Source organism: Phragmites australis, chromosome 16 (assembly GCF_958298935.1).
Source record: "Phragmites australis chromosome 16, lpPhrAust1.1, whole genome shotgun sequence".
NCBI classification, from domain to species: domain Eukaryota; kingdom Viridiplantae; phylum Streptophyta; class Magnoliopsida; order Poales; family Poaceae; genus Phragmites; species Phragmites australis.
In genome coordinates, this window is record NC_084936.1 from 22224608 (window position 1) to 22236927 (window position 12320).

Genomic DNA, 12320 nt, shown 5'->3' on the forward strand with positions numbered 1-12320 from the left:
AAAAGCAAAGGAGACATGCTCCTATGCCTGAAAACCCTGCAAACATGACAACAAAGGTCTACGGAAAGATATCTACCACTTAGATTGCAAGACGCCAAGCGAGAACCTCCTCTAGCTAGCTTGAAGACTAAAGAACAAGACCCAATGCACGGTCTAACCCTCACCGGACATCGACATCGATTAGCCAAAAACTCCTAAACCTCTTAACCAAAAAGAACAAGACTAATGCCATCAGAAAGATAGTGACTAGACCTAAAACTTTCATTTTTAGCCTATAGTCTCATTTGACACCGATTAGGCCTCAACTTCCAAACTAAATCGATGCACGCAACAGATCAAAAAAATCACTAATCTGACAACAGAATCGACCATTCTCAGCTATCCACAAGCATCTAAGGACTAATTAGAAGTCAGCTTCGTGGAGAAGAAGTTGAATTGACGATGGCTTCGGTGATTCCCACCAAAACCCCTCCTCTTTCCTCCTCCTTCCTTTTCTTCTTCTTCTTCCTCTTCCTTTTCCTCTTCTTCTTCCTTCTTTTTTTCTTCTTTTCCTTTCTTCTTTCTTCATTTATTCCCTTTCTTCTTGGCCGATTGACCCTTCTTCCCACCCCTCTCCATGCCCACCCCACCCCTGCTTCCCCCTTGCGCCACTGGCTGATGGCACGGCAGGAGGCCAGGCAACAGCAACTAGGCACACGATGGCGGGAGGCGGCGATGACGGCTGCGGCCAGGTAGCTAGGGTTAGAGAGCCATGGGGAGTTGGGCGGATGGGGGTAGTTGGGCGAAGTGGAGGTGGGATTGGCTCCCACCCAATCCCACCTAAGCCTTATCCACATTTTTTTTATTTTTTTCCTCTTATCCAATGGTCTAGATTTTTCAGGCTTGCTACAGCTTCATCGTGTGTCCAAAAGGGGCATTAGATAGCAAAACGGAACCGTCTCGATGAGATCTGCGCATCTATCGTATCCGATCGTCCATCCGAGCAATGGTTCAAAAGGTCAAAATCCGCACTGCTCACGGGTCCCACAGTCAACAAGTGAATGTTCATATTTTCGGGTATTACATTATCAAATTACAAGAATTTTGGTTATTATAACGAAGAGAGAATGATATGATAGCCACTTGGGACACAATCTTTAGAAGTCGTCGGAAAATAGATAGTGTTGTGTCCTAGACACATTGCTCAATTCAATACATTGGAAGTATATAGAAGATGGTGTATGTCTTATATCGGAGTTTTCATGCGGTGTGTTAATAATCTAAAGAGGAATGAGTTAACATTGGAGTTCGCATAATAGAAATGATTTCTTTGGCTAGTGAACCTTTCTTGCATTCCTACTTGGACTCAACTACAGCCCATGCATATCTGAAACAAAGCTTTGGCCGGTATGACGAATTGACGATGGTGGACCGTACCCAGGTTGTCCATGAAGGATAATAATCTTCAATTAACATGTAAGTTTCAATCCTTCTTCTCATGGGAGTTTTAATTTAACCCCTTATCCTCTCTGGGTTAAAACGGGTCTCTAGGAGAGCCACAAATCAGTATAAATACAAAACATTTATACATACATACATACATACATACATACATACATACATACATACATACATACATACATACATACATACATACATACATACATACATACATATACATACATACATATACATACATACATATATATATATATATATACATATATATATATATGTATATACATATATACATATATATATATATATACATATATATATATATATATATATATATATATATATATATATATATCATAGAGAGAGGTGCTGGAAAAAATAGGGAGATTGGATCACAAGATGATTGGGAGGATACATAAACCCATATATATTTCAAACAAGACAAGCATCTGGTAGCGAGTCTTGAATCCATCAACTTTGCAAGAAAGGTAAGCTAACAGATAGCAAGATTAATTAGATGATGACATCTCAAGATTTGCTTACCAAGATATAGCAAATTAGTAATTTATACAAATTAGACACATTCTCCAAATTTGATAGACCCTCTTCAAAGTAATGCAATGCACCAAAACGCTGCTGCAAAAGAACAACCTAACTAAAAAGCAACAACCGCCAAATGTAGGACACAAAAAGGAAGTTAGTGGTCGAGACATATGATATACACTCCACCCTGCGCGCATTTCCCTTTCCAAAGACCAAAACAAGACAAAGGGGGAAAGAAGCGCAATTAGCTGATATAATATTAAGAGCTGGAATAAAGAAATTTGCAGCGTCATGGGCATCCGCGCACGCGTCAGATCCTGATATGTCGAATGTGGCTAATGATGCAGATATGTTTATCATTCATTAGACACCAATCAACAATGAGGACGAGGTAGACGAAATCAAAAACCAGGAAGAGCTGTACTCTTGCTTCCAAAGGTCTTGTCGTACTTCTATATATGCGTTTTTCCATCTGGTCCTAGAATACTTCCTTAGGGAAGAACAGGCACATCAAGGCTGCAACCAATCTCAAAAGGGAATAGGAATAGCTGTCCTGTATAGAGAATCAGAAAGAGAGAGATTAGAAGGCCAAAGTAGTCTTTGATCTCCAATTAGTCAGAGGAGAGAGATAGTGTTATTGTGTTCACCAAGGTATATCCAGACCTCCTTTCTCTTTATTTAGATCTGTATTGTGGGGAGGAGATGGGGAGAGGGAAGATAGAGATAAAGAGGATCGACAACACGACGAGCCGGCAGGTGACGTTCTCGAAGCGGCGGAGCGGGCTGTTCAAGAAGGCCAAGGAGCTCGCCATCCTTTGCGACGCCGAGGTCGGCCTAGTCGTCTTCTCCAGCACCGGCCGCCTGTATGACTTCGCCAGCAGCAGGTTTGTGTTTGCTTCTTCCTTGCTTGTTTGTCTAGCTCTAGCTCGATGTCTAGTTATTAGATCTGCTAACTACCAATCAAACATATCGCGCGCACTCTCACTACTAATCGTTAGGGTTTGGGTTACTTCAATTAGGGCAGAGAGAGAGAAACTTCGTACTACTGGTACCAACTTGGTGATATTTTTACTTATTTATGTGTCTTGGAAGGTGAAATGTAAGCAATTTGTGTAGGCACTGTTTTATTTGCCAGCTTCAAGATTCAATAAACTGATCCAGCGGTGAATCCAGGAAATATTAATTTATAGGTCGGGTTGCTGATATATTTGACCATATCAAGCGGCATCGTGTCTTGAGTCATTGCAGTTGCACAATAACTTCTTTTATTTGGGCATCATGAAGATAACTCTTGGGAAAAAATGATGATGTCGCCTATGGTGTATCGTAACTCGTATCTCCTTCAAAATACTAACTTGAAACACAAAATGAGATAGAAGACAATAAATGTTAATATTTGCTGCGAATTGTAACATTTGTCCTTTTCTTGATGGGTTCGAACTTGACATTCTACACATAGGTACAGTGACAAGCACTATTATAGAATGTAACTGACAGTGATAATATATCATTGATGGTTCTTAAGATCTAGACGCAAAAAAAAGCCATGCCAATAAGAACCGGCCGTGATAGTGGTTATCACCATCGGTTCGTGTAACATGAACTAGCAGTGTTATATACGAACCAGCAGTGATATTCAAATTATCACTATTGGTTCTTAAAAAGATGTGCATAAAAAGACATGTCTTTAATAATCGGCAGTGATAATATTTATCTTAACTGGTTTGTATTCCAAACTAGCAGTGATAAATGTTTATAATTGTCAGTTCTTAAAAAGACATGCATAAAAAAGTACCTTTAATAACTGACAATAATATTGTTTATCACTGCTGGTTCATAAGTTGTATCGACGAAGCAATAATTGAGGATAATGAACCGACAGTGTTAATTATTATACTGACGGTTTGTATTCCCAACCGGCAGTGACTATTTTTCTATAAATTGAACCATTCTCCCTCAGCTGCGCCCATCTCTCGTTTTGCTCTCCCTGAAGCCACTCCCGAGGGGTAGTGACGGTCAAAATGGAGCGGTGGTAACTGGCCATCTCCACTACGGCCACATCTATCCCTCATGCCCAGCTTCAACACCACTCACACAAGCTCCTCGTTGTAGCCACCGTTCGCCGAGCTCGATGTCCGTCGTGCCCCTCATCTCCCGAGTCAACACGCACCTTCCCCGTCTCCTCATCTCCTCTCCCCACGGTCTCCTCTCACCGTCTCCTCATCTCCTCTCACGTCCTCCGAGTAGGTAGTCGCCTCACATACGTTTGCCAAGCCCACCGTCTCCTGAGCCAACGCGCAACCATGTGCCTTCTCCATCTCCTCTCTCCATGTCTCCACTACGCTAATGTTGTGTGAAGATAGTTGTGGCAATAGATAGATATAAGGGAATGGTAAAAGGTACAGTCAATTCAAATTAAGTTTGAGTGCTAAAGATTGTGATTTTGCCGTTCGTTTAGAGTTACTATTGTTACTCTCTCAGATAGTAAATTCAGTCAGCTAGCGCACAACATGTATAATAGATAGGGCATGGCTGCTGTATCAGGAGCTCTTTGACGTGAAACATCTGAAGAGCTCTTGGTACAACAACTTTGCAATATCTGTTTCTATTTTTAGATTTAGGTCTAAAATACTCTACAACGAATATTTTGACATGGGGTTTCTGTCTTAAGTTTGGCATCAAACTTAAGACAGATCCTCATGATAAAGAGTTCGTGGTAGAGTATTTTTGCATATATGAAAGGATTATTACTACTGGTTCATGCCTTGAACGAGCAGTGGTAGTGATTATCACTGCCAATTCATTTCACTACAGGTTCAACGCCTAAACCGTCAGTGATACTTACTATCGCTGTCGGTTCATAAGCTGGCAGTGATAATCATAGATTATCACTGTCAGTTCACAAACGAGTAGTGATGTCAATTTTGAACTGACAGTGATGACATTTTCTGTAGTAGTGAAGGCTATGTAACTTCCTCTTTCTTTGAAACATTGTTTTGTTGATGTACTATCTAAACCAAAAATGATGACATGATTGCATATATATAATTACACTTGAGAAAATATCATGAATGATAAATATATTGGCAATCTTTTTCTTGTTTCTTCTAATAACACATTTTGAGCCTAAAATCCAAAGGTTGTCATAACACTCCATAGACTACATGATCAGTTTTTCTTAAACTTTTTATGTCGAATTGGGTGCCCAAAATCAAATTACGATTTTATGATTGCACTTGATATGTTGCCTATACGTATGGGATAATAGTGTGATTGCTTATCTGGAAGGTACACAACATTTCTAAGGGCTAAACCAATATGTGATTCTAAAGAAGGATAAACAAAGACAGCTGAAGTTTCACAATTTTCGCTCTCCTAATTTATTTATTTCATGGTTACTGTGTGATACAACTCAAAGTTGTGACAAGAAGATGAGTACTAAGACTTTATTTCACCACTTTAATACAACCCAAATTAAGAGCATAGACTTCCTCTCTTAGATGGTTATATTTTGCTCTCTATCTCTGTGATCTCTTATAAAATCCTATAAGACCTCCACGTGTGCGCCCAACAGTAGTATGTGACAAGAAACTAAGTGGCTATTGGTGAGGTTACTATATATTCAAGAAATGGTGATTTTGAGAGAAACAAAACAATAAATCTCTAGTCTAATACTATACACTCAAGAATGGCTAGCTTCTATCTAAAAGGCTATGTAGTATTTAAATTCTTATAAGTGGTAATATATCCTATAGTGAACATATATTGGTTGCCTAAGAACTTCTTTTAAAACATCATATCTATAAATATTTATCTTTTTATCAGAAGGAGTTTATACAACATCCTAAAATATTGGATTGTAAACCGTTACACTTATTACCTCAGTGTTCCTCAACCGGAGAAAATAATCCCCTAACATAGAGTTTGGAGACGATTTGTGAGGTGGCAAGACATGGCCAACATCGTTTGTGATGATTTAGCGAATCATCTAGCCCTTGTTATTGTTCTGGAATATTACAATCTTCGAGGTATGCTTCACTAATTGATTCACAACAGTTGTTTGTGTTCTTGCTAGTCGAAAGGGCATGCTAGATACTTCACTTTTATTTTGTTGAGAAGACTAGCTCAAACATCTTCGGTCCTAATCCTTAATAAAAACAAGAAAATAAAAAATGATTCATTTGCACAATTACTCTTTTGGGTTTTTACTGTTAAAAGGAGATTTTGTGTTCATTGTTCCTTTCCTTTCCTAGTTTTAACATCCTTGTTTTAATCCATCGAGAAAACAACTAGATGAGAGAAATTACCCACCCAGTGCAGATGTCTTCAGTTCTCTCGCTCTTAACCACATGGATAAGTTTAAGAAGTATATTAGTCTTTTTGTCTAAAGATTGAACTGTCATCAACATCCCACTGAGATGTCATGTTTTAATCAGCAAAAACATGGCATACAACTGTTTAGTGTCTCGTTCTTTTGGCACCACAAGTATCGTTACTGTATATTGCAGCATGAGCACTTCCTGTCAACATTCTAACGAGAAGCTGATTTTTTGTGGACCAGCATGAAATCTGTGATCGAAAGATACAATGAGGCAAAAGAGGACAACCATCTGATCATGAGCGCAAGTGCGGAGGCTAAGGTATGCGATACATACAATCCATATTCGTTTGCAATATATATAGATAAAGTTAATTTGTAATTGTGTTTAAAATAACTTATAAGCATATATGATTGACTCGTATGTGTACGATAGATAAAGTCGATCAGACGTTCCGTGTATAGAATTGCTAATGTATATGTAGTTGCATCGCAGTAAATATTCTAAGACTTCCGGTATGCTCTTTCCAGAAGCTCAATACATACATTGCGAGCATAGATGGACAGGAGCTATTTGGTCCATCTTATTTTTCTAAACTTCTGCTAGAACTTGCGGGTGAACTTCACACACAAGAAACAGTAGATGATTACTAAATCCTACTTGTTTTATTTTTCGCAGTGGCATTCTGATGACAAAAAAGCACATAAATTCGAAAGAGTACAGCATTTAACCTACATTTTTTGAGGCATCCTGCAATTTTTGCACAAGCAGGGTGATCAGATTAGGGGCTTAGATATCAGGTTTTCTTGCATCGCAGTAAATTGTAGTCCGAGAGAGTATTCTGTGAGCCGAGAGAACATACAGCGTCCATGTATACAGAGTACATAGCTAGCGCCCAGTAGTCGAAACAATGTTGATCAATGTCTGGGAAATAATATGTTTGTGTTCAATCAGAATGGATTACAAACAGGACCGGTTTTGTTGCACTACTGTAATCTTCCCGCAAACAAGATATTTACAGGATCAAAGAACTAAAATAGACAATAAGGAAATATATTAGCAATATCATGAGAAGTATGACCTTAATGCATATATCTGAAATATCAAAGTAAGTAGTACCTGTGGTATCAATCAGGGTTGATGTTGGAGTGAATTGCCTAAAGAATCAAAACAAAGGTGTTAGTTACTCATAATTTTCATTAAGCTCAAGTTACGAGACAGAAGTAACATAAAGATGAGTCACACGGCATAGCATATATCACGCTGCTTCGACAGTTACGTGGACTAGTTCAGATTTAAATGTGTTCGCCAGGTTCTTTCACATGGCTGTCAATATAAATTAGCATATTGCATCTTTAACCTTCTCCTCAGTTGTTTGCATGCATACTTTGGGACAAATACACTAATCCGAACAATGCGCAGTCAAATGTCAATGCATTGAAACCAGAAGCTTATACCTTCACCATGACAAACACGAACTGCATCTCTAAAGCACTGGTTAGAGAGGCTGGATATACTCTCATTAAGTCATAACACTATATTCTTCAGCAGTCAACACCTCCCAGTATGTGTAGAAAAAATGACACCATCTACACTGCCAGCACCCTTCTTTGTTATCCTGCTCAAGGCCACCCTTGCATAGCTGACAAGAAGACGTGGCACTGAAGCTTGAGGGAATTGCCTGGCAATAGACTGTGAAATTGCCTGGCAGTAGACTGAAATTCGTTTGTTTCAATGATGATGTGGAGCAAAGTTAAACAGGCACCTTTTTCCCCTACTGTAGTGGAATAAACAAGCTTTACTATATACGTTATGATTACGCATGGGCCATCCAAGTCCAGGAAACAAAGGAAGAACTAAACAGATAGTAATGAAATTTTCTAATGATGGCTGCAACAAACCTGAACATGGATGGCACAAATAAACTCTTAGATCTACATGCATTTTTCCGCTGGTACCGTACAAATAAACTCTTACATGTTAATTGGACCAAACGAAACACAGATCATGATCAAATTTTTAATTGAATGCTGCTTCGATCAGAATATATTGCGGCTGCATTTTCAGATGGTAGACATAAACTCTTAAATGCTAAACAGACCAAACTGAAACACAGGTCTTGACTGTTTTTAACTCAATGTTGGTCTGATCAGAATATGTCTACCACAGGAGAAGAATATCAAAGTGAACACAAGTTACTTTGATACTCAGATCAAGTTATCTTAGAAAAGATAATTAAATATTCCGGTTAAGTAAACAAGGATGGCAAACGAAGTAACAACTACCAGTTTCAAGAATTCAATTGGGTTGCTAATTACACAATATCCAAAGAATTAATTGGTACTATAACATTAACATTTTCAAACCAAAGATATCCTCATATGATCTGCTAGTACACACAAATGATATTGTACATTGAGCCTGCAATAGCCTTGTAGCACCTGCTTGGATGTTGCATGTTTAAATCTTAATTCCACATGCTAACAGTTAACATACAGAACATATGGCTGCAAAGTCACTCATCTATGTTAATTGATAGCTTTTTTGTCTTTCTAGCTTTGGCAAAAGGAGGCGGGAAGCTTGAGACAGCAACTGCATAACTTGCAAGAGCATCATCGGTATGACCCTCAGCCCACCTACAATACATAATGCAAATCATTATGAGTACAAGAACGTGTCCATTGCATTTTTTTTTTCCTTAGTATGCATGCTACTGCTAATAATCATTAGATAACCATTTTACTTAGTTCTGAAAAAAATAACACCAGTAGAGAAGAGAGGCCATATATTTTCACTTTTTATGCTCAGACACGGAATCAATGGGAACAAATTCTCAGCACATGACGAATGATCACAATATACAATTGGATCAAGGTTCTAGGCCTCTATTATGCTACGTCCAGGAAGCTAAAAAGTGACCAAAAACAAAGTTGGACCTTATAGGTCTTTAGGTACACAATCCAAAATGAACTGTACTATACTTTCCTCAAGTGTATGGCTCCGCTTTATTTCTGTACTTAATTAAATTTGTGTCCTTACTCCTTCTACACAAGAATTTTAGTTTATGCATTAGTTGAATTCACCTGTATGCTTGTTAGCCACGTTCTGCATAGAGCAGTTGAGCTTACACTGAGTATTTATGACCAACAAATTGTCACACTACAAAATGATGTGCTCAAAAAATAGGTTTTAAGTCGAAAAAAATAAAATTACACATAAAAATAGAATGACAGTTTACAAGAAAGGCACTTTATTTTACTGTTTTCTCATTAAACATGAAATATTAAAAAATCATGTGCATTTCCAGAAAAGCATAATGAATGTGCAACTCAATGCATCACTGCAGGCAGTTGTTGGGTCAGCAGCTTTCTGGTCTGGATGTAAAAGATTTGCAGAATCTAGAGAATAAGCTGGAGATGAGCCTAAGAAATATTCGTCTGACGAAGGTTACATTGCAATTTGTTGAGGCTCTATGCCTCCATCATCATATAGTTCTATCATGACATGGATATCAATGATTAATTTTGACTAACTTTTACTTAACAGGACCAACTGATGATTGATCAAATTCAAGAATTAAACAGGAAGGTTCGTTCGTACAACTTATTCAGAATTACTAATTTATTCCAGTGACTCACTTTTATAGAAAAACTTCTTATTTGACTTATAGGGAGGCCTAGTGCACCAGGAAAACATAGAACTATACAACGAAGTCAACCTTGTTCATCAAGAGAACATCGAGTTACAGAAAAAGGTACATGCATCTGGGAACTGGGAACTGGGAACATTTTGCCAAACAGAGATGTAGCATGTACAAGTCATCTTTTGTTTTTCCATTCCATTTGCTCAGTGTACGTGAATATCATTTGTTTTTTGCATTTAGGTGTATGGACTCGTAAATGAGGATCTGACAGGTACTACCATTAGATACAGTATTCTGAATACGGAGAATGAAAATGTTCCAGGTAATCTTGGGCTGAGTCAGCCACAGAATGTGGAAAGAGAGGAGTCAGGAACACCAAGTCTGAGGTGAGTTCTTGTCCAAATTCAAATACTATTCAGATTCAGCAAACTACATGAGTTAATATAGTTCACTGAAAGTGCATCAGACTTCAACTGCAGTGAGGATGACCAAAACCAAGAGACAAGCAAACTATAATCTTGGGTTGAATTACAAGACCTACCAGCTAAACTTTAAAGCTAGTAGAGACAATAAATTATGCATGAACAAGAGTGTTGATTGTACTTCAGCTTTTCATATTACTTGCTTGGAATTCATTCAGATACCGCAGAGTTTATGTCATGTATACTATTGTTCTGAAGTATGCAGCAGAAAAGGGCTCAACACTAGTTGGTAACATGTTAAGTATACAAAGATGATCCTGTACTGATTAGAACTTAGTACAATAAAAATACATTTACTTTTAAAATGCAAAAAGAAAAGGCATGGAGGGCACAGGACAGTGATTTTGTAAAATAACGATCTTAAAGAGAGGCTGGTGTTGGCCAAATCTAACATGGGAGTAAGCAGTAACAGAGATAAAGAATTACCTTTGGATAGGAAAGCATGGAAATTAGCAACCATGACCTATAATAGTGACCTCCAAAAACCTAACAGTATGGGCATATAATAGGAAATTGGCTTAAGACAAGGGGAGCTATTTCGAATTCCCAAGTTCTAGTAAGGGTGGATGTCATCTTTTAGTCTATATGGCTCTGCCGTAATGATATTGTATTTAACAAAAAAAAAACCCTAACTTTAATGCAGAGAATTTTCAGGAGAACCTATTAGTTACGTTTCTGGAGGCTCCTACAAAAGAAAACATAAAGGGAAGATATTCTGAAGTCATGTCATTCTTTAGAGGTGATGGCCATGCAAATCTTTATCAAGATTGGGTAGTCGGTTAATAATAGTCTACGTGCTTAATGCTATGTCTTTTCCTTATTTCCTTTATATCGAATCATCAATGATGTAATAATGAATTGAGGCTATACGTATCGGAAGATACAAAAGGTTGGAACTCTTTCCTTTATCTAAAAAATTAAATATACTTTTTTTACTCTTCTATATATATTATATCCTTTGTTTTGGTTCTTATTGAGTTTCATCTCTATCCTACCTAACTTGTTTGGGACAAAATGTTATGGTGTTGTTGTAACTATCTTTAACATCAAACCAGAATAGCCCGAGTCTGCTGTACTACATATTACTAAACAAAACAGACATCCAAATGTGCACTTGGTCTCAAATCTGAGAGCTGCTATAATGCTATGTCACAAACAGAAAGTCATAGACTCTTAGCAGGTCTGGTTAGGGTGGAATCCATGTACGCAGTGGGCACTGCTCAGGGTCTGTCAGACTGTCACATATCCATGTTTTTTTATGTACAGCTTATTTCACCCCAGAATTCACGGGATGCATTGTAACTACACCCTTTACCCACCTTCACTATATATTATATTCTTAAGTTCTATTTGTATAGATTACAAAATGAAGACAAAGCGACACCAGTTTCAAGAGAACATGTAAACTTAACATTCTACTTCCAAGTACCTCTAAGAGTGCAGATTTTCAAGTTTATTTTGAATTAAAAGGGGGTCTTCTTCAAAGCGACAAAAGGTCATCCAAACACAGTTCAAATTAATTGCTTAGAACCTACCCCTCCAATCACAAATACTCGACGTTTTGGATAAGATCCAATCAAACTTTTATCACTAACCTTGAAGATTTGGGAAGAGGGTCTCTCTATTAGTCTTGATGTCTATATATGTGCAACATATGGGCCTAGAACATATAGGCCGATGTTGCTCTCGAGTTTGTGCTTTGGTGAAGAAGTCTGCACCTTGCAATTCTGATGACACATACTAAAGAATAATTGTTTTCCGATGGCAATGACCGAGCAAAGGAAGCATCAATACTATTATATTTTGTGAGTTCATGCTTCATAGGATCATTAGCAATTTGTATGACTCTAGTGTTATTACAAAGGAAGAGGCGTGGGTGCTTCACAAGATACTCCA

The 12320-nt window shown here is 37.9% G+C and overlaps 1 protein-coding gene across 2 annotated transcripts; it reads left to right on the top strand.

Moving 5' to 3' along the window:
* Window positions 1-2361: 2361 nt before the first annotated feature.
* Window positions 2362-10880, top strand: LOC133895676 (MADS-box transcription factor 23-like). Of its 2 annotated transcripts, none has more exons than XM_062336144.1 (8): window positions 2362-2864; window positions 6542-6620; window positions 8856-8917; window positions 9646-9745; window positions 9846-9887; window positions 9970-10053; window positions 10183-10328; window positions 10409-10880. In XM_062336144.1, exons 1-8 carry the CDS (start codon window positions 2683-2685, stop codon window positions 10422-10424), a joined length of 711 nt encoding a protein of 236 aa, XP_062192128.1. In that variant the 5' UTR covers window positions 2362-2682; the 3' UTR covers window positions 10425-10880. The 2 variants fall into 2 exon arrangements, with proteins under 2 accessions (XP_062192128.1, XP_062192127.1); XM_062336143.1 differs by having other exon boundaries at window positions 10422-10880.
* Window positions 10881-12320: the final 1440 nt, after the last annotated feature.